We start from the raw sequence: 22,855 nt of genomic DNA, 5'->3' as shown, positions 1-22,855 counted from the left end.
CATAACAAACTTTTGTTTAGAATGTTTGAATGCAAAAATTAAAAACGGATTTGCCTTGTAACTGAAACTCTCTTAAGCAGCCGCTCAGAAAAACCATTTCATTTGCACCATACATTATTCTAATATTGTATAATATGTAAACGTATAAATTTAAAATACAAGTAAATATTTCTACACGTGTAGTAAAACTAGTTCGTTTACACTGTGTCATTTAATAATCTAGGCTAAATAAGTCAAATTGTTATCAAAAAGTTTACTTTTTAGTTCTTATACAGGGTGTCCCACGAGGTAAGGGCACAAAATTTCACTACATGTTCTTTAGGTGACTTCGAGTCGAAAATGCCTATAAACATGGGTCCTAAAATGCGTCCTTGACAAGATATGTTTTTTTAAAACTTAATAGTGTTAGTCACATTGTAAGCATAGTTTAGGCTTTTTAACGATGTGACCCCATTTTTCACTAACATGGTGGTTATTTTCCTAGATATAATTATTATTATAGCATTGTACTTTTTGGCACAATAACTCTATTAAATTTAAAAAAAATCATATCTTGGTAAGACATTTTTGACTCAAATTTACCTAAAGAACACATAATGAAATTTTGTCCCTTACCTCGCGGGACACCCTGTATATGAACGCTTACTTCTTTCTACTAGTGCCGCTAATCATATTTGTGATTTGGAATTATCATGATTTGCATTGTTTGCTAGTAGAATTCGTTAGCTAGTATAGTTTCACTTTTTTTTTGTGAATTTAATAATACCTATATTATTACTGTCTGTTTATCTTTGAAACATTGTCTTTAATTTCAAGGCAAATTTATTTAAAAGAAACATAACAACATTGTTGCAATCGCATGATTGTTGTATGTAGGTTAATGTATTTTTCCATTTCAACTAAAATTTGTATATATACCTAGTATTTTTCTTAAAACCCTTTAGCTTTTGGTGTGCTTACTTGCCCTGTCTACCTACATTACAGTCATACCTACAAAGTGACAGAATTTTGGGTTAATTCTAAATCCATTCTTGAATTGTTAACAACTATTCAGCTTTTTTAGGTCGTTTCATTGATACAGTTTAGTTAGAGTTGAGGGGTCAAGTACAATGAAGGTCTTCAAGCAAATACTAGTTTTCTTATTTGCTGTTATAGTCTCAACTGAACAAAATTTTGATCAGTTTGCTGAAGAAGTAATTAATTTTATAGATGCAACTAGTGATTACGTGACACCGGGCAATAACAATGCCTATTTTGAAGGAGAAGATTCTAATAATGGAGAAGCCACTGGTAATTGACTGTTTTGATGATTTAGTAGTTGTGAGAATTTTGTTAATGTAGATTTTGGGACTTACGACTTTATAATTGTTGGTGCTGGAACAGCTGGAGGAATTGTGGCCAATCGATTGTCAGAAATTAAACATTTCAAGGTGTTATTGGTGGAGGCTGGAAAAGCTGATCCACCAATCTCAAAAGTGCTAGGACTGTACGGATACTTGGCCAGTTCCGAATATAACTGGGGTTACAACACTATCCCACAGGATAATGCTTGTCTAGGTTTGTCTATTTAAAACTGCAAAACTGATTAAGTTTATACTTTTGTTATAACTTAGCCAACACTAATCGATCGTGTAGTTACGTTAGAGGCAAAACTTTGGGAGGAAGCAGTAGCGTGGATGATGGGTATTACACAAGAGGGAATAGAAAAGATTACGACAAATGGGCTGAATTGACTGGTGCTGATTGGTCATATGCTGATTGTTTGCCATATTTTAGAAAATCGGAAAAAGCCGATTTTACCAAAGATATTGACCGGAGATATCACGGTTTCTTTGGACCACAACACATAAATGTAGCAGAGGACACAGCCCCATTAGTACGATGGTGATTACATTTAATTGACACAAGCCGGTAATTTATTTCTGTTTCAGTCTCAAGAAATAATAAACGCATTTAAGGAACTGAATAAAACTGAAGGCGATTACAATGCAGTTTCTCAAGAATCAGTCGGTCGTGCCCAATTGTACCTGGACTATAACACCAGATCGAGCACGGCTTATTCTTACATCCATCCAGCTCTAAAAAGACCCAACTTTCATATTAGTTTAGAGTCGTTGGTCAGCAAAATATCCTTCGCAAATAACAGCATTGCAACTGGAATAGAGTTTTGGAAAAATGGTACTAAATACATCGCCAACGCATCCAGAGAGGTGATTGTATCGGCTGGGGCATTAAATTCACCTCAGGTGCTTATGTTGTCCGGTATTGGTCCGAAGAAACATTTAGAGGAACTAGGGATTGAGGTTATTGCTGATTTGCCAGTTGGACAAAATTTGGTCGATCACGTTGCAGTGAATGCATTGCATTATAGGTAATATTCTATTGTGTTTTGTTTGTCAATTCTGATGTTTCATTTACTTTCTCTTGTCTAGTTTGTTTACTTCATCTCAATTGTCTCTTTTACATTATTTTTACTCTTTAGAAAAAACATTAACTTTACAGGCAAAACAGATCATATTACAATAACACTCTGAGACAGAACTTGAACCTATGGAAGAACAACCATCGACCTTTAACTGCGGGTGCCCATTTGGTCGCTGTCACTTATTATCATTTGCTGGAAAATAAAAATGATTCCCCTGAGGTTGAAATTCTTGTAGAGGGGCCTCCAGAAATGTCGCCCAGCTTTGGATCTTCTATAGGGTTGGTTTTATATGTCATTTTATACAAGTTTGCCAGAAAAAATTTGTTTAATTGCAGACTTGAGGATTCGTATGCTGAAGCTTTTGAGGTTTTGAACCCTTACACGGATTTCTGCGTTTCCTTGGCTCTAATGCAACCCAAATCAGTGGGGAACGTAACTTTGCAATCGGCAGACCCTAGGGATTTCCCTTTAATAAACCCAAACTTCTACTCCCACCCTGCAGACTTAGAAATTCTATATAAAGGGTTGAAGACTGTGGAACCTTTGATAAACACCACAGCCTTTAAACGACTGGGTGTTGAACCCTTATTTATCACACTTCCAGGCTGTGACTCCCAAAAAACCTCTAAGGAGTGGTGGTACTGCTACTTCCAACACACATCATACGCTGTATTTTTTTTATACACAAAGGGAGTAACAAAAGAATAATTTAGCAACTTTTCAGGGTCTTCACGCTTCTGGTACCAACAGAATGGGAAGGGACGAGGCCAGTTCTGTAGTGAGCGGTACCAATTTGAAGGTTCATGGTTTTAGTAACTTGAGAGTGGTAGATGCTAGTGTATTTCCCACCACTGTCACTGGACATATGAATGCTCCAGTCACTATGGTAGCAGAAAAAGCTTCAGACATTATTAAGTCGGATCATATAGTGTGAAGAGTTTTTCACAAAATTATTATTTACTTTTTGTTTTGTTAAATTATTATTATTTGTGCCCACTTTGTTGTTAAGTTTTTTTTGATGTTGTATAAATATACGAATTTTTGTGTTGACAAAGAATAAGAGTAAAAAAATATTTTAAAATCATTGGCAAGAAGGGAAAAGTATCAGAGCTATCGAACGATAATTTACACATTTAATTGCTTCGAACAAAATTGCAGAGTGAAAAAAAAAATAAGAAAATTGAAACAGTTTGAATGGAACGAGACTTATTGCTAATGCGAAAAACCTGGACTTTAATGTTCTAGAATTATTGTGTTATACAGGGTAGAAATAAAGTGTCTGCAAAGTCATAATTTTCAATTATTATTTTTTTATCTACAATGTGATTTTTCAACTAATATTTAGTGGTTTAACGTTAAGATTAGCTTAGTTTTGTCAAAAAACTGTAAATCAAATTAATGTGTATTAAAAATGGAAGCAGCCATGTTTTATGATTGATTTTCATCACTGAATTTTGAAATACAATTTTTTTTAGATAAAGGGGTATATTTTAAAGAATATAATCATGTCGCATATTAGTTATCCCCCCGCCCAAAACTTACGTAGTTTGCGACTCCGTTTTTGTATCGTGCCGTAGCCTCTCCATATTTACTTTTAAGTTCACTGATTTTATCGAAAATAAACCGTCTGACAGCTGGAGAGAAAAGAAGAAGAGATATGGATTAAGTCCTAACCATACTTTTCCAATGTTTTGACGTTTCTATAGCAACCTTTCTATTCAAACTATCAAAAAATTTAAAAAACTGAAACATATTTTTAATAAACTAAAATTAAATAAGCTGATAATAGTATAGCTGAACTAGAATTATCATTTTAAATATTAGTATAAGCTGTAAAAGCAGTAATTTTGTGTTTAGTGTCCATCAAGAACCCTTGGACAAAGTACAACAAAAGGTGAGTTATTAAGAATTCGAGTGCTTCAGCACCCAAAACAAATCTAGCTGAACTTACTAAACCTTCTCTTTTTATCGTAGATGTATATGATAGTTGGGGATGACCCCCCTAAATCCAGAGGGAGACATCGATCCAAAGTGGAAGAGGACATGATAAAACGCCGGGAACGGGAATTCAAACATAAAAAAATATGGGAGGGGGCTGACAGTTACTACAAAAGATGGGATAAAGTGAATAACCAATTCGATCAATGGACTTCACCCAGATATTATGAGGACAACAACAAAATGTTAATGGATCTAAAAAGTAAACGCGACAAAGAGGAATTACTACAAAAACGGCGTGACCGACTCAAAAAATTGCTTGACGAAGATGAAAACTCATACAAAATTGAATTAATGGTGAAAAAAAGTTCCAATTTGTTTCAGCAGAAACCTTTGCCACCAAAAGTACCAACCGAAACTTTGAAAGATATAAATAATGAAATGAAATTAAAGGAAGAACAAAAAAGAAAACGAGAAGCAGAGTTGAAACTATATCATCAATGGAGGATAAACAACCCCATTGTAAGACAGTATGAAAGCAAATACAGATTCAAGGACCTGAAATTATCTTGGCTGGACCAACAGATTGAAAAACAAATGCAAAAAGAAAAGGAGGAAAAAGAAAACCTTGCTATTATTAAGAAGTATGAAGAAAAAACTAGAAAGGAACAAGAAAGGGAATTGAAACAAAAAAAGGAAATTGAAGAAGCCCAAATTAAACTTAAAGAACAGTTAGACAAGCAGGTGGAAGACTTGAAAGAAAAACAAAGAATTAGTGAGGAAATGAAGAAAAAAGAATATGAAGACTTAAAACACAAAATTGAACTAGAAGAATTAATGGATAAATTCAAACAGGAAGAAAAAAAACGTCTAGCAAAAGAAATTGCTTTATACAACATCAAACATCACAGAATGCAATTAAAGCAAAAAACCTTGGATGTCCAAGAAGCATTGGCACAAGACAGAGAATTAGTATTGCAACTTAAAAAACTACATTTGCAAGACCTGCTGCAAGATGAAAAGAAAAAGCTCGAAGTAAAACAATGTCTGACTGATTTTCTGACTATTGTAAGAGAGCAACAAGATTTGGAAAAAAAAAGAGAGCAACATTTAAACAGCATGTTTGAGTCTGAAGCCAGAGCAGCCTACAGAAAACAACTGGACATTTGGCAAAATGAAGAGGTTTTGAGACAGAAACTGTTGAAAAACGTTTTGGCCACTGTTAAGGAACAAATAGAGGAAAATGTGAAGAAAAAACAGGAATGTCAAAGACAAATATTGAAAGAAAGAGAAAAAATTATAGCAAATATTGAAAAGTTTGACAGTGAGCTCAATGAATTAAAGAAAAAAGAGGATGAATGTAGAAAACAAAGAGTTCAAGATTTGGATGAGCAAGTTAAATTAAAAAATGCTAGAAAGAAACAGTTGGAACATAGGAAGATGAATGAGATTGAACAGGAGCTGGAGAGGGTCAGAAAAGAAGAGGAAAGGTTACAGAAAGAGATTATGGAAATTCATAACAGACAAGGACCTTACAGGCCTAGAGTGAGGAAGCTATTTTAACAGTAGTTCTACTTAAAATTGTTTTATACTATTTTTTAGACCAATTTATGACATGAAATAAAACGTTTTTATTAAACCAAGGCATCATTTTACTTAAATTAAAAATTAACAACAAACATATTTCTACTTTACTACATATTAAGGCTTAAAACAGTAGTACTAAACTTAAAGAATATTGTCCAGAGTAGTATTTTCTTTGTTTTCACTGTTACATATCAGAGTGGAATCTTCAGTAAGATCAAACATTTTACTTGTATTGTTGGAGTCTTCTTTGGCTTGGACAGGTGCTGCTTCTGTGGAATTTTCTTGGCTAATTGCTTCAGACATGACAACATCATCCAGTTCTTCTGACAAATCTACATCTTCTGACCTTAAGTCTGCTTGAGATGTTGCTTCAGGGGATAGTTCTAATTCAACCTCATCTGGAGGCTTACTTAATTTGCTTTGTGTTTTCCTAATTATTTGTTTACCCTTAATATTGCTTTCATAATCAAATACTGGTAGATCTTCATTATCTTCTTGACTCAGTTCTGGAGATTGGTTGCTTTCAATCACTTTATGCTGGATTTGTCTTGCTTTTTCTTGCCTCAGCTTCTCTGCTCTCTCTTTGTTGATTCTGATCCTTTCCAGTTGCTCTGCAGTCAGTTCAGGCTCTTTACTTTGGTTGGTTGTTACTAATTGATCAAACTGAGTATTTGCAGTGGTTAGTTCACTTACAGAACTCTCTTGGTTGTCTTCCTCATCTGATGAGCTGACCATATCATTATTTAACATGAGATCAAATCTAATTCTTTTGATGTGTGTTTGAACTGCTCTTTTGGTTCCAAGTTTCTCCAGACGTTCTATACAAGTATCAAAGGGAAATTTAGGGAACAATCTATGACACCAGTATTCATAGGTCTTCATTATAACATTCAAGTCTTGTTCTTCATGTCTTTGACCTTTAAATTTGACTCTGTCAAAGTAACTGCTTAAAGTAGCAATACCTTTAGGTCCCTGTAGGGTTTCTTCATTCAGTTTTGGTTGGGGATTTCGAATCACCCTTTTTGGTTTCACAACTTGTTTGTCATCAGCTTGACCATCTGTAGGTGTTTCTTCAGTGTCTGCTTGCAAGTCCTCACCTTGTTCAATTACTTGGTTAAGGTCTTCATCAACGTCACTATGAATTGAAGCTTCTTCACCTGAAGACATTATCCTTTAAATTATTATAAAAGTACTTTAAATAAATGAACTTTTGCAAAACAAACTTTTACCGCCAAATCTGCTTTTAATGAATGTGAAATTAAAGAAGAAGTTATGTTAGGTTATGTTAATATTTTGATGCCCAGTGGATTGTTGACTAATCGTAATTAAAATCATTTTTATTATTCATTATCACTCCATTCTGAGCTTTCCTCGGGTTCTTCTTCACTTTGTGCTTGATTGTAAGGTCTATTAGATTGTTCATTCTGATTAATTGCTTGCAGAAAGGCTACTAATAATCGCCTATTAATACGATCTGTTTGGGTTAATTCTCTCACTTCCTGCTGCTGATCTTGAGTTTGACTCTGCTCGACCTCAGACTGTTCTGATTGGTTTTTGCCAGGCATGATTTCTGGTATTAGAGTACACTTTACAACAACAGGTAAATCAGTAAACAGTAAAATGGTTAATAATAATCATAATCAGCATCAGCTGATTTTGTAGGGTTAGTGTGCTCCATAGAGGTGTGGTGACAAACTCTATGACATCATATACAACACTACATTACCACGTGTATCTTGTATTCTAAACGCTTTACACGATCACGTGATCGACTTCTGACATTGACACTTGACAAAAAGGTTAGCCAACCGACTTCATAAAAACGGGAACGCGAATTCCACCAAAACCTCAACTCAAAACAAAACCCAACCTAAACATGGCGTCTGACGGGGACGAAGTGATTTCCGATCAAGAAAAAGTCCGGATAGTATCCGATTTTATATTACATTCGCCTCCCGGTGAATTTAATGAAGTCTTTAACGATGTGAGGAAGTTGCTAAACAATGATGAACTCCTCAAAGAGGGGGCCAGCGAAGCCTTCGCCCAATACAACAAGGATCAATTGACTCCCGTTCGGATAGAAAATTCCGACAATTTGGTGCTTATCACTGAATACAACGATTTAGGAAATAATAGGTAAGTGTAAGCCATCCTTCACTTAATTAGGATTTCCCCAATAACCATTTTCTACAACTTTATATAGGGGCAAACATTTATTGGTCTATGATTCATTTCATTACTATCTCCTACCTATATTTCGTCACTGTATGTTAAGTTAATTAAGTTATTAAATTGTGATTAGGTTTTTTGACCCACGTTCAAAACAAAGCTTTCGCTATGACCACCTCAGAAGAGAAGCATCAGATTATCAGCCTTACACACCAGACTCAACAGCGGAACCCTGGAGGTCTGCCCTTGACTCTGAATTCTTGCAGTACACAAGAAATCACTATAAAGATGGTGTGTGCACAGTGATAGGGCGCAGTCAAGGGAATGTTGTCACTCTGACAGCTTGTATAGAAGACCATCAGTTTCAACCCAACAATTTTTGGAATGGTGAGTGGTTTTGATCACAAATTTAGATTTATCCTATGATTGGTTTGTTTTTTGGTAGAAAAATATCTTATAATTACTTCATTAAGTCTGAAATAAAAATTATTTTTCTCTGAACTTAATGTTTCATAAACTGGATGAATAATTACTGGGTATATTTTTGGAAAACTTTGAGATGTGTTTTAATGTTTCTAGTTTCTATGCTGCTTCTGATATTCACATTTCAAACACTTCAAAAACCTCACTTTGTATACAGGTGTGGTAAATCCAAAACCGACCATAGGAAAACAGTGTAACTGACAGAGAAACGTAGATAATTGCATGCGTGGGACAAAGACAGTAAACGAAAAAAATACCAAGTAGGCCATATTTTCAGTACGCTGTTGCCAAAATCCAATACCGTCGACAAAATTAATATGGCCTATTTTTTTCGTTTACTGTCTTTGTCCCACGCATGCAATTATCTACGTTTTTCTGTCAGTTACACGGTTTTCCTATGGTCGGTTTTGGATTTACCACACCTGTATATTAATAATTTGTTTTAAAAGTCACAGGACTTCTTTTTAACGTCAAAACAGATCCTGAAGGTCACGTGACTCTTTTAAGATTAAAAATGGAATTTATAATGTCACATGACAGTTTTAAATGTCATTTGAAGGATCACGTAATCGTTTTTCAGTTTAAACTGATATTTTTAAAGACACGTGATCCTCTTTACAGTGCAAATGGCCACGTGACAATTTTCAATTACTTTGACGTCAAAACAAAATCCTAAAGGTCACGTGACTGTTTTAGATGTCAAAGTATTATTTGAAGAGTCACCTGACTCCTTATAATGTTCAAATGGTCACGTGTCTCTTTTTACAGTTTATAAAGTCGCATAACGATTTTCCATAATCAAACATTTTTTTAAAAGTCACGTGACTATTTTTTAACGTCAAACCGAAATCACGTGACTGTAAATAGCGAAATAATTTTTAAAGGGTCACGTGACCGTTTTTCAGTTTAAACTGAGATTTTTTAAATTACGTGACTCCTTTTAATGTGCAAATGGTCACGTGACGATTTTCAATACTCAAATTTAATTTTTTTTAGTCCACGTGACTCTTTTTTAACTTCAAAACGGATCCTAAAGGTCACGTGACTCTTTTAAGATTAAAAATGGATTTTATAATGGCCGAATTCGTTTTCACGCTCTATGGAGCGAGCAGAGTTTTTTTGACGTCACAATGACGTAATTTGACAATTGGTCAAATTATGGTTTTGCCAAATTACGTCATCGTGACGTCAAAAAAGCTCTGCCCGCTCCATGGAGCGTGAAAACAAATGCGGCCAATGTCACATGACAGTTTTGAATGTCAAATTGTTATTTAAAGTATCACATGCGCATTTTTCAGTTTAAACTGATATTTTTAAAGACACACGTGACTCTAAAGGTAACGTGACTGTTTTAGATGTTAAAAATATTATTTGAAGAGTCACGTGACTCTTTCATGAGGTCGCATGAGGATTTTCAATACTCAAATTTTATTTTTAGAGGTCACGTGATTTTTATTGAATGCCAAAACGGAACCCTGTGACTGTAAATGATAGAATATTATTTGACGGGTCACGTGACTATTTGCAATAATTAAATTAAATTTTAAAGATTACGTGACCGTTTTTTAGAACTCTAAATCTCGTGACTCATTTTAAAGTACAAATGGTCACGTGACTGTTTTAAGATTAAACATGGAATTCATAATATATTAAGTATAAAATAACCCTTGATGATTAAAAATAAAGTAATAACTAAACTAAAAATACAACGAAGTGAAACAGAATAATTAAAGAAAACACACACTAAATCTGTTATTTTTTGTCTAGAAACAAAACAAAAAATGTCATTTGTCAACTAGACAACGCCGCAACAGTCAAAAGATCGGTATTGCTGTGTCTGGCTTTAAAGTTACGCGAATATGCGTTTAGTGGTGCCATCTCACGCTGCTTACTTAAATTAATTTTCAGTTCCATTGCCACTTTTTGTCTATACTGTTTGTATAATGGTGAAAATGAACTATATTTTTACGTAATTTATTAGGATAAAAAATACTTTAGTTGAATTTATAACAGGTCGGTGGCGCAGCCAATGGTTCATAACTCTAAATGGAAATTCCTCTGCGGAAATTCGAGGCGTTCTTAAGGTGCAGGTACACTACTATGAAGAAGGAAATGTCCAATTGGTCAGCACGAAAGAAGTGAAAGACTCGGTTAATGTGAGTTTTGAAGCTCAAACGGCCAAGGACATTGTCCAAGTCATCGAAGCTGCCGAAAATCTTTATCAAACCGCCATTTCTGAAAACTATCATACCATGTCGGATACAACCTTCAAAGCACTAAGAAGGTCAGTAACTAGTTTTGTTATATTAATTTTTCTAGTTTGTGTTATTAAGGTGGGTTATTTATTATTTTTCTGTGGTTATTTACAGGTTATTACCGGTCACACGCACAAAAATCGACTGGAACAAAATCGTGTCCTACAGTATTGGAAAGGAGCTAAACAAAGCGCAATGATCGAATGTCGATTAATGGTTCAATTTAGATTAACTTCTCTTATGACAATTATTATCCAGGGTGGTTATACAGGGTGTATTGCAAACTTATTATTGTTTTTCTTCTTTTGTGGCCTAGAAATTGACACTCTGTATAAGACCCTATACCAAAAATAATAACATGAAATATCTAAAGTAAGGCTATTGCTAGGGAATATCGGCATTTTTGTTCGCTGTTGGAAAAGTTTTTAGATTTAAATCGAATGGTGCGCTTATGATGTGTAAATATTTTCAAGACAACAATTTCTTTGTTTCACCTTGAGATCAATTATTGAACCTAAAATGACTAAAATAGTGGCATCCTGTGCAATACGGAAATTTTGCACCAATTTTACGTTTCCTTCCAAGTAATAAAGTTAATTCTTGATTAGATTAATTACAAGTTCTATTATAAGCGTTACTATACTGAATCCTTGTACCATCAACATTTAACCATTGTATTTTTTTTTCTATTATTTCGTATACATAATAACTATTATATTATTTAAAATTTATCTAAATAAATATAGTAATTGAGTAAATAAAAAGTATTACTAAATTATTTTATATGGTTGGGCAAAAACCGCTTAGAACATTCAAGTCGAAGAGGTTTAACGTGAGCTTCTACCTACTAATTACTAATAATAACTGGAATAAATTGTTTTGTTATGAAGAAACCTTAAAGCTCTATTTGGACCATCGGACGCTGCCCTTTTTTTAACGGTATATAATAAATAATTTATATTATTGTTAGATTCCACGTTGTATGGGTTATTTTTCAAATAAAGTATTAATAATTAACAAGCTTTGGTTTTTTAAAATTGTGTTGTTGAACTGTAGTAATATTTTAGTACGGTTTTTTAAAGTTTCTAAACCTTCACGATCTTAACTGTCATAATTTGAGAGATGAGAAATAATACGGATTTAATGTTAGTTTTCACAACATTTACCGAATTTTTGCGAGGGAAAAGTTGCATGGAGCATAATACCTGACAGCATAGATAAGTTAAGTTTAGACTGTATTATTTACCTGATCTGTCACATTCAAACCTCAACTTAGCTAAGTTGTACTTAAGGGGCATAAACACCATTAAATTCTAACTTTTAAAATTTGGAAAAACTGGCATCAATCAAGTAGGTTTTCTCAAATGACTCCGCAGTAGAAAGGTAGAGTAGAATAGAGAGGAGTATTAAAAAAGCAATCGTTGTTAAGGATTAATTTGCTAACAGACAAGTTTGATGTTTGATTTGATATTGGTGTTAATAATGTAGGGTTAGGCTGTTGTCTGTCTTGCATTATCATAAATTTTTGCTGGATTGTACCAGATTTTTTTATTATTTTTTTGGTTTTACGGCCTTCAGCTAATTGTACCAGATTTGTGTTTGTTCGTACTGGCGTACTAGATTCAGGTGAAACGTATCAGATATAGTACAAATGTACTAGACTGGCAACAGTGGCAACACTGGTTCAGTTAGTCACCGCAAATTAGATTCTTGCTTGGCAAGTCGACTTTAGGCGGGACGCAAGGTGAGGTAAATTTTACGATTTTCGGAGAGGGATCGGACTGGTTATGTTATATCTTTAGACTGTGGTGTAGGTATTAAGAAGGTAGGTGGCATTTTCAAAACTACACACATTATCTATCTAGTATCGGAGTAGTGGTCACATCGAAATACTTTACGTTAAAATATTGTAAAATTTACATAAAAAATAAAACATTTCTTTTTGTTTACTATTTTTGCCAACAATGGCGGCCGATGACGTCAAAATTCTATCGCGCTCGGAACGCATCTAATAGACAAGAAAGGCAAATGATGACGTAACCGCGACGGAAAAAAAAATGGACCATACGTCTAAATATCATAGAAAACAAAAGATAGAGCACATTTCAAGCTTTCTAAAAATATCCCCACATGAGTTGATTGATAACACCGTTTGGCCGATCTCAAACTAAGTGACAGCTCATTTTGACAGCTGGAATGGATTCCCCGTCCCCAAATTAGTCGAAAATTAGTACCAGTGTTGGTGAAATCGGACTGGTTTTGACGTTATTAGCTCTCAAAGTGACAGAATAACAATAACGCGTCTCAAGCGTTTTTAACCGGAACAAAACGAGTGAAGAGTGGTTTTTGACTAATTTGAAGATGCCCAATTCAGTGGTAAAGTCAGTTTTTTGATATCTCCACAAACAACCCGGAAATCGCCAGTATCTCGAATTGAGTGACAGCTACTGTCATTTTGACAGCTGGAATGGATTCCTGGTGCTCAAACTAGTCGAAAATGAGTACCATCAACCCTAGTGAAATCGGACTGGTTTTGACGTTATTAGCTGTCAAAGTGACAGATTAACAATAATGCATCTCAAGCCTTTTTTGTCAAAACCAAACGAGTGAAGGGTGGTTTTTGACTAATTTTGGGGCGCCCAATCCATTGGTGAAATCACATTTTTGATATCTCCACAAATAACCCGGAAAGCGCCAGTGTCTCGAATTGAGTGACAGTTACTGTCATTTTGACAGCTGGAATGGATTCCCCGTCCCCAAATTAGTCGAAAATGAGTACCATCAAGTCTAGTGAAATCGGACTGGTTTTGACGTTATTAGCTGTCAAAGTGACCGGAACAAAACGAGTGAAGTTTGTTCTCCTCGCGCCAGGATACAAAATTAAAAATAAGCGAGCGTCTTGGAAAACGGAGGCGTGGCCAGAATGCGATGATGGACGGAAAGACACGATGGTTTCCGGATTTCCAAGGTGGCCTGGCGTGCGCCCTGACAGTAATAACCAAGATTAGAGCCAGCGAACGATAATTTGCGACGTTGCCAAGTCTCATCATACCACCCATGTTTTGAAGCAGTCTATGTTATGTTTTGAAATATGACTTAACAACATGATTAATAAAAATAAGTAGTTTTCACCAATACCATCGAATAATCTAATATAGAAGTGTGTTTACGTTACACTATACTGCAGCTATAAAAGGAATATGTTGAAGAGAAATGGAATTTAAATTTGATTTAAAATGGTAGGAACTTCTATTAGCGGGTATGGCAACGCTGCGGTACGAATAGTAATTTCTTGTTTACGTTTTGTTTTGATTCACTGAACAAGCCCTTGCAGCTTTAAAACAAAAAGCTAGAAACAGAGTGAGAAAACCTGCGATTTGTGTAATCTAGTTATTGATGAGATGTCACCATAAGACAGCAAGTTGAGTGGACAGGCTCAAAATTTACTGGGTACATTGATATAGGAGCTTAATGACTCCTGGAAAATACCAGTTGGTTATTTTTTTAATTAATAGGGGATTCAAAAAGCAGATTTAAAAAAAGATAAGATAGTGGGGTTGCTGTTACATCTATAACGTTTGGTACCCCCCCGTTCTTTCAATTTTTTTGAAAAGTGAAAAATTTTAAAGAGTTTTGTTGTGCTTATTTCACCTAATTTAAGGTTCTTTTGTATAAATATGCCCTTTGCTGTGCATTGGAACCCTAATAGAGCAAAATAAAAATTTGTCAAAATTGCACTTTTGACAAAAATTGCATTTTTTGACTTTTTGAAAAATCGTAGCTCTTTTATTTAAATCCGCAGGAAATTCGTTCCTACGCCATTCGAAAAAGCATAAAAAATACTACAACGACGAAACTGACAGTTGCAATGGATTCCCTGACCCCGAATTAGTCAGAAACGAGTACCATCAACCCTATGCTATTTCGATCCAAAATGGCGGAAATTGCAAATGGCCTCCACAAGCGTCATTTTGACATTTTAGTAAAAAATCAAGTTTGTACTCGTTTTCTACTAAATCGAGGATGGGGAATTAAGTGGTGACGTTCATTTTTGCGTAACTCTGTCCCAAACCCAGATTTTAAGTTTCTCGAACCGAGTAACATATACAGACAAACTGACTGCAGAAATGGATTCCTTGACCCCGAATTAGTCGAAAACGAGTACTATCAACCCTAACCTAGATCAATCCAAAATGGCGGCCATTTTGATTTTTTAGTCAAAAAACGATATTGCATCTCATTTTAAAAGGAGTTTAACGTAGTTGCGTAAAATGACAGACAAAATGGCGTCTCAGTCCGCCATTTTGAATTTTTAGTCAAAAAACCATGTTGCACCTCATTTTATAGGGAATTTAACGTAGTTGTGGAAAATGACAGACAAAATGGCGTCTCAGTCCGCAATTTTGGCATCAACGCCATAACTTGAGCCGACTGTGGGACAGTAGCTTTTAGAATGTGTATTATTGTTGGCTAGAAGTTAAAAAGTTAATAAACAAGTCTATCTTGTAAGTCTATGAAGCAATAGTAATGCATTTTCAAAATGTCAAACTCACTGATGACGTGCATTGCTCCCATTAATGCCGTCGACCATACATATGCAATAACCTACTGTTGAGGTATTTCGGGAAACTAATAAAACCTTAAAGTAAACCATTGAAAGGGTTTTATTTATTTTGTAATTGAAAACACTAGTACTGAAACGAAAAGGTACGAAAGAAACCAAAAAAAATATCAATTAACGCTAAATAGTTCAATCTGTGATTGAAATAAATACAGATATATAAAAACTTTTTTCTGCACCGCGACCAATTTCCAGAAACGTTCCTAACTATATAAATCATCGGCAGGATCGTCAAAGTTGGCTTGATCGCCGGGAGTGGCGGGCACAGGCGCTTGTCCACCTTGAGCTGGAGCACCTTGATTTGCCGGGAACCTTTTAACAAAAAATCGCAGCCTTAAACACTTCTTTTCTTAAAAAAATCTTTAAATTTACTAACCTGAAGTTAGTTCCAAAACCTCTGGATTGCTGCAGCGTTTGCGCGAACATTTCGTATTTGCGGATATCGTTGTCGGAGACGGAGCGACGCGCAAAGCGCATCGCTTCTTCAAAATGAGCTCTGGTTATTTCTGGCACAGGATCGTCTTCGTCCAGCTGAAAATAGAAAAATACAAAAATCCAGGGTCATTGATAAATTCAGTAAAATATGGAACAGGAATCTGCTTGATAAATTAATACTTGTTTGTCTTTCACTAAATCGTGTTTTAACTATGAATTTACGTAACACTTACATCCATAGCAACGGCAGCAGCGGGATTAGCAGCTCTTTCGCGTTCCCTTCTAATCTCAGCTTCAATTGATTGCCTAATAGCCAATTTGCAAGCCCTTTGACAGATTTCGGTCAGATCAGCTCCCGAAAATCCGTGAGTCACTTTAGCGATATAGGTCAAATCCACGTCTTTGGCAACGGGCGATTTCCTCAGATTGGCCCTGAAGATTTGCTCTCTTGACTTTTCATCCGGCAGCGGGATGTAGATTAACTGATCGAGACGGCCAGGACGCAAAATAGCAGGATCGATAATGTCTGTAACAACACTTGTTTGAAAATATTTCCTAAAAAATCCTGAAACCAGAAAGTCCAACCTGGTCTATTCGTAGCTCCGATGATAAAAACGTTCTTTTTCGCTCCCATTCCATCCATTTCGGTTAGAATTTGATTGATTACACGATCGGCAGCGCCACCGGCATCTCCGACGTTGCCACCTCTAGATTTGGCGATGGAATCCAATTCGTCAAAGAATAGCACACAGGGTGCAGCTGATCTAGCCTGAAATTATCACAAAAAATGAAAACCCAAACAATAGTCCAAAAACTGTAAATACCTTATCGAAAATGTCCCTGACGTTGGCTTCGGACTCACCGAACCACATCGTCAACAATTCGGGACCCTTGACGGAAATGAAGTTGGCTTGACACTCGTTAGCGATGGCTTTGGCCAGCAAAGTTTTACCGCAACCTGGAGGACCGTAGAAGAGCACACCTCTGGACGGTTGCATACCTAATTAAAATGTCATTTATAAAAATGATGTTTTTTTTTTTGATACGACAAATTATGAAAGCAAAAGTGTTTGTTAATTTATTACTCTACTATACTCTCAAAAATGAGATGCTATTAGCACTTTTAAATTTTTAAGTTTGACAGTTGTTAAAATGAGTAAAATTAGCAATTTTGTAGTTCTTGCAATTGCCTTGATATTTAACAATTTGAAATGAGTGAAATCAGCTATTTTTTAATTGCTTTTACGTTTGACTGTGCTTAGATATACAGGTGTGGTAAATCCAAAAGCGACCATAGGAAAACCGTGTAACGGACAGAGAAACGTAGGTAATTGCATGCGCGGGAGAAAGACAGAATACGAAAAAAATATCAAGTAGGCCATATTTTTAGCGCGCTGTTGCCAAACGCCGTAAGTAAGTTTGTCGAGGGTATTGAATACTTACGGCGTTTGGCAACAGCGCGCTAAAAATATGGCCTACTTGATATTTTTTTCGTATTCTGTCTTTCTCCCGCGCATGCAATTACCTACGTTTCTCTGTCCGTTACACGGTTTTCCTATGGTCGCTTTTGGATTTACCACACCTGTATGTTTCAGTTACTGAGAATATCAAAAGTACTACACAAAATAAAAACTAAATAAAACTCGAAGAAACCGTCAAAAAATCGAAATTAGTATTTTGGATATTTTCGAAACACAGAGGGAGCTGCATTGCCAGTTAGCACAGTTTGCTGTTCTTGTTGTGGTTTAAAAATGTTTTAAAAATTATTGTGAATCCCATATTATTCAATACAGTTAATAATCCTTATTTATTGGAGTATATTTAAATTTACGTATATTTAGAAAATGACAGTCAAAATGGCGTCAATTTCTTGTCAAAAAACGATGTTGCATCTGATCTTGAAGGAAATTTTGCAAAGATTCGAAAACTGACAGAAAAAATAGCGTCCCTGACCGCCATTTTGAATTTTCTGTCAAAAAACGATGTTGCATCTCATTTTAAAGAAAATTTCGCGTAGAATCAATTTAAAGCAAATTTCGCGTAATTTCAGAAAATAACAGACAAAATGCCGTCCCTGACCGCCATTTTGAATTTCTCTTCAAAAAACGATGTTGCATCTCATTTTAAAGGAAATTTTGAGTAGATTAAAAAAATGATAAACATAATAGCGTCCCTGACCGCCATTTTGAATTTTCTGTTAAAAAACGATGTTGCATCTCATTTTAAAGAAAATTTCGCGTAAATTCAGAAAATGACGTCCCTGACCGCCATTTTAAATTTTCTCTCAAAAAACGATGTTGCATCTCAATTTAAATCAAATTTCGCGTAAATTCAGAAAATGACAGACAAAATGGCGTCCCTGACCGCCAGTTTGAATTCCTCTGCAGAAAAAACGATGTTGCATCTCATTTTGAAGGAACTTTTGCGAAGATTCGAAAAATGACAGAAAAAATAGCGTCCCTGACCGACATTTTAAATTTTCTGTCAAAAAACGATGTTGCACCTCATTTTAAAGAAAATTTTGCGTAAATTTAGAAAATGACAGAAAAAATAGCGTTCCTGACTGCCATTTTGAATTTCCTGTCAAAAAACGATGTTGCATCTCATTTTAAAGAAAATTTCGCGTAATTTCAGAAAATAACAGACAAAATGGCGTCCCTGACCGCCATTTTGAATTTCTCTTCAAAAAACGATGTTGCATCTCATTTTAAAGGAAATTTTGAGTAAATTAAAAAAATGATAAACATAATAGCGTCCCTGACCGCCAACGATGTTGCATCTCAATTTAAAGCAAATTTCGCGTAGATTAAGAAAATGACAAACAAAATGGCGTTCCTAACCGCCATTTTAAATTTCTCTTCAAAAAACGATGTTGCATTTCACATTAAAAGAAATTTTACGGAAATTTTGAAAATGACAGACAAGATGACGGCCATTTTGAATTTCTCGACAAAAAACGATGTTGCACCTCAGTCAAAAGGAAATTTAGTAAATGACAGACAAAATGGCGTCCCTGACCGCCATTCACGACCTGTCAAAAAACGATGGAGCACCTAATTTTAAAGTAAATTATATTATATATACTAAGCTAATTATTTTGTTATACTGTGTAGGTACATATCTATATAAAAATACGAAATGTATGAAAAATTCGCGTTTGGATGATAAGGAAAAACCTCTGACAACTCAGCGCGTTAAACGTCAATAACGTGCAACGGCCGAATTAATGCCGATGACTATACATCAAGGTACCTTTGAGGTTGAAGAAAAGAAAACAAAACAAAACCGTGTAATCAAATCTGTGGTAACCATATTTTACTTACTCAGTGCTTGAATATATCTATTATATAACAAAAGCAGGTAATTAGAAGTAACTTACCAAATTTGAGGAACTTGTCCGGATGTTCAACCGGATATTGCACCAACTCCTGGAGTTCATTCTTCACATTAGCCAAACCGCCAATGTCTTCCCAAGTGACATTAGGCACTTCAACCACCTAAACAAAGTGTGCCGTACATTACAGAAAAAAAAGTGATTGAATTAATGGACTTACGGTCTCTCTGAGAGCGCTGGGACTGCTCTTGGTCATAGCGTAGCGGAAGTTTTCCATGGTAACGGCTAAGCTATTCAACACTTCCGCGTCGATTTGGTCGTCTTCCAAATCGATCAAATCCATCTTTTCACGAATTTGCTGTAGAGCTGCTTCGGAACAAAGCGACGCCAAATCAGCACCCACGTGACCGTGGGTTTCGGCGGCGATTTGCTCCAGGTCCACGTCATCGGCCAACTTCATGTTTTTAGTGTGGATTCGCAGAATTTCTAAACGGCCAGTAGCGTCAGGGATTCCAATATCGATTTCCCGGTCGAATCGTCCAAAACGTCTCAAAGCGGCATCGATAGAATTCGGTCGGTTAGTGGCAGCCATTACGATCACGTGAGAGGATTTCTTCATGCCGTCCATCAAAGTTAGCAGTTGAGAGACAATACGTCTTTCCACTTCACCATGAGTTTTCTCTCGTTTCGGAGCGATAGCATCTAATTCATCAATAAAGATGATAGCTGGGGAGTTTTTGTCAGCTTCTTCAAAAGCTTTCCTCAAGTTACTCTCAGATTCTCCAGCCAATTTACTCATAATTTCAGGTCCGTTAATCAAAAAGAAGAACGCTCCAGTCTCGTTAGCGACAGCACGAGCAATTAGAGTTTTTCCAGTACCGGGAGGACCGTATAACAAAATTCCTCTTGGTGGTTTAACACCGATAGCTTTGAAAAGAGATGGATGCCGAAGAGGCAATTCGACCATCTCTTTAATTTGTGCCAATTGTTTTCGGCAGCCTCCAATATCGTCGTAACCAACTGCATTAAGAGCTTCCTCTTCTTCTTCGCGCTTAATTGGATCTCCATCGCAATGAATAACAGTATCGGGAGCGACAATGCAAAATGGAGAAGGATCGGTTTCTACCACTTTGAATTCGACAGCTCGCATTCCTCCTCTCACTATAAACACGTCGTCTTTGTGAATCGGTCTGTAGGCTTCAAGGAAGTAAGGCTTCAAATATACTTCAAAAAGATTACTGCAAAATGTCCAAAATGTACGTACCACTCGGTTTTAGAATTTTAAAAGCATAAAATATTACCCAGTAAGACCTTCCACAGTGTCGTCGATAGGAAGAACATGTATCCGCTTTCCATACTTCACATCAGGACAAGGTTGAATGGAGACAACATCTGATAGTCTGACCCGCAAATTATTTCTCACATTCCTATTCATTCGAATTTTTTCATCGCTGCAACTGTCATCTGACAAAACTATGCAGACCGTTTCTTTTCGCCGCTTGCCTGTTAAACGCAATCAAAGCAAAAATGGTGCAGATTGTTTTTTTAGGCACCCTTTAATGTTGCTTTACCTTTCAGGAGAACTGTGTCACCTCGGAAAAGCTGCAACTCATCCATTTTGGCTTGGGACAAAGCGACCACGGAGTTATCGTCGTTGACCGCTTCCTCGACGATAAGCCTGTTTGGCCTGTCCTTTTTGCGCAAAATCGCGGTTGCTAAATCATCACTAAATACAAGAAAAACGTTGTATGGCAAAAAACGTAAAAAAAGGCTCAGAAACAGTATAATAGCGCAAAATAATTGCAAAATCTTAATAGAGGTTGTAGCAATTTTATCAGTAGTAAGTAAAGAAGTTTTCATGTAATTTGATGATTATTAGAAGTGAGATTAAGTGCCTGTTAGGCAAATTTTATCACAATATGCTGAGTTTATACCCAATAAACAACTATTTGTTTGACTACCTCCTTTACCAACTTAAAGAAACTGATTTTTGTTGAAGAACAAAAGATGAGACTTACCCTACCATACCACAGTTTTTATCCATCACAAAAGCCTCTATGAAAAGAGTAAGAAGTGTATTTTACCATATTAATCTCGATTTTATAAGAGCCTATCACAACCAGTTGTACAAAAGTAGTTTAAACATCATAATAAAAGCCAGAGATGTCACAGTTAGTGATTTTTAGGAACCGTCTAAATTGGGTACTTGACCCATTAGGACCAAAGAGTCCGCGACAGATTTATGAATAAATCTGGCAACCTTGCTTGCTACCTATTAGCCCCTTAGCAATTTAAGACTTAGAGATGTACCTATAGTATTAAATAAGCTCTGTGTATTATGGGTGCTGTTCAAAACATCTTGGTTAATTGAAAATTGCAAATGTTAAAAAATTGTTAGCTGTAACTTGTTGATTCTATCTATCTTTTTTTCTCATATTTGTATTTATCAGCTACTTCTTTATGATTTTTTGTTTATCATTAATAAAATTTATTCTGGTACTTGGGGCATAATAAAAAATAGCAGCAAGCTCTTCTTTCTACAATTGATTGATTGCCTGTCTAGTGAACCACCCTTGTTAGGAAGATTTGAGAACAGGTTCATTTTATGGAAATCCATGTTATTCTCAAACATAATGAATATTTGCTTCTTTGACAAAGCAAAACACTTTTTCAACACTAGAATCACTAATAAAGCTGCATTTCCAAGTTCAAAAACATTTGCAATGTTGGTAGAGTACCAAAGTAGGACCCAGCATTACTGTTTTTTTTTTACTTGATTGAGATGACAGACAGATTTATTAATACAATCCAAAATCTGCTAGCACCAATTAGCAACAGAATACATACATGTTTCTCAACATTTTTTATTTTTTCCACTAAAACTACATAAAACCAACTTTTCCAAGAGCATTTAATTGCACATTTTATCAACATATAAATCAAAACACTGAAATGCACAAGATGAATAAGCACTTTTCAATCTCCTAAAATAACCAGCTTTATTTTTATAGTATTGTCCACATAAGCCCTGTGTTTACAGTTTAACCTATTTTGTGGTTATTGCATGTTGCTACACGCTACAAATCAGGCGATTTTCCTCTGCACACCAACTGATAAAAAAAAATGGCTGATATATAAATATAATTTTGTGAATAAGCAAATTGGAAGGAGGATGTTCAGAGAATAAACGAAATTCGGTATAAAACGGTTTATTAATAGCGCTAGATGAAAAATGGTTTATCGGCCATGACGACAATCATAAAAATTTGAACGAATATCATGAAAATGAGTTACCGGTAAATAGTGAACAAAGGAACAACTTACTTTTGTTGATCGGCCATTTCGTTCACCTGCGTGAATTCACTGGGCTTTCGAGGAAATGTTCCGTATAACGTTCAGCGGGAGATCACGGCCTTTTCAGGATAATTTTACTAGAATAATGGGAAAATTTGTGACTCCAACAAAACCAACTTTGCTCAACTCAACAGAATGACGTAGCTTTTTCAGTTTTTCACAGCTAAACGTTGACGTTTGACGATATGGAAAATGAATCGGCAGTTTTCGGTCGGTATTACAGTGTCCTAATTTAAATTGTCAGATGTCTTACG

The 22,855-nt window shown here is 35.6% G+C and overlaps 5 protein-coding genes across 6 annotated transcripts; 3 read left to right on the top strand and 2 right to left on the bottom strand.

Annotated features, from left to right (window-relative positions):
* The first annotated feature begins 940 nt into the window (after positions 1–940).
* On the top strand, positions 941–3,849 carry LOC145725288 (L-sorbose 1-dehydrogenase-like). The gene is made up of 7 exons (XM_081973987.1): positions 941–1,290; positions 1,342–1,557; positions 1,614–1,876; positions 1,932–2,371; positions 2,503–2,703; positions 2,761–3,094; positions 3,150–3,849. The coding sequence occupies exons 1-7, from the start codon at positions 1,110–1,112 to the stop codon at positions 3,357–3,359; spliced, it is 1,845 nt and encodes a 614-aa protein (XP_081830113.1). The 5' UTR covers positions 941–1,109; the 3' UTR covers positions 3,360–3,849.
* A 248-nt stretch (positions 3,850–4,097) lies between these two features.
* On the top strand, positions 4,098–6,002 carry LOC145724129 (trichoplein keratin filament-binding protein-like). Its single transcript, XM_081972230.1, has 2 exons — positions 4,098–4,319; positions 4,400–6,002. Exon 2 carries the CDS (start codon positions 4,400–4,402, stop codon positions 5,924–5,926), a length of 1,527 nt encoding a protein of 508 aa, XP_081828356.1. The 5' UTR covers positions 4,098–4,319; the 3' UTR covers positions 5,927–6,002.
* Positions 5,971–7,620, bottom strand: LOC145724130 (uncharacterized). Its single transcript, XM_081972231.1, has one exon. The coding sequence runs from the start codon at positions 7,115–7,117 to the stop codon at positions 6,092–6,094; it is 1,026 nt and encodes a 341-aa protein (XP_081828357.1). The 5' UTR covers positions 7,118–7,620; the 3' UTR covers positions 5,971–6,091.
* A 171-nt stretch (positions 7,621–7,791) lies between these two features.
* Positions 7,792–11,877, top strand: cpa (F-actin-capping protein subunit alpha). Its single transcript, XM_081972232.1, has 4 exons — positions 7,792–8,086; positions 8,253–8,506; positions 10,616–10,886; positions 10,972–11,877. The coding sequence occupies exons 1-4, from the start codon at positions 7,827–7,829 to the stop codon at positions 11,054–11,056; spliced, it is 870 nt and encodes a 289-aa protein (XP_081828358.1). The 5' UTR covers positions 7,792–7,826; the 3' UTR covers positions 11,057–11,877.
* A 3,626-nt stretch (positions 11,878–15,503) lies between these two features.
* Positions 15,504–22,741, bottom strand: TER94 (Transitional endoplasmic reticulum ATPase TER94). 2 transcript variants are annotated; one of them, XM_081974057.1, is made up of 10 exons: positions 22,572–22,741; positions 20,819–20,973; positions 20,549–20,750; positions 19,468–20,485; positions 19,293–19,410; positions 16,738–16,913; positions 16,499–16,682; positions 16,147–16,439; positions 15,855–16,009; positions 15,504–15,790 (listed from the first exon to the last, which is right to left on the bottom strand). In XM_081974057.1, exons 1-10 carry the CDS (start codon positions 22,586–22,588, stop codon positions 15,682–15,684), a joined length of 2,427 nt encoding a protein of 808 aa, XP_081830183.1. In that variant the 5' UTR covers positions 22,589–22,741; the 3' UTR covers positions 15,504–15,681. The 2 variants fall into 2 exon arrangements, with proteins under 2 accessions (XP_081830183.1, XP_081830184.1); XM_081974058.1 differs by having other exon boundaries at positions 15,855–16,006.
* Between the last annotated feature and the right edge of the window lie 114 nt (positions 22,742–22,855).

This window comes from Ips typographus, linkage group LG2 (assembly GCF_016097725.1).
Source record: "Ips typographus isolate SLU linkage group LG2, UJ_Ityp_2.0, whole genome shotgun sequence".
Taxonomy (NCBI): Eukaryota; Metazoa; Arthropoda; class Insecta; order Coleoptera; family Curculionidae; genus Ips; species Ips typographus.
This window is presented reverse-complemented; position numbering and strand designations above follow the sequence as displayed.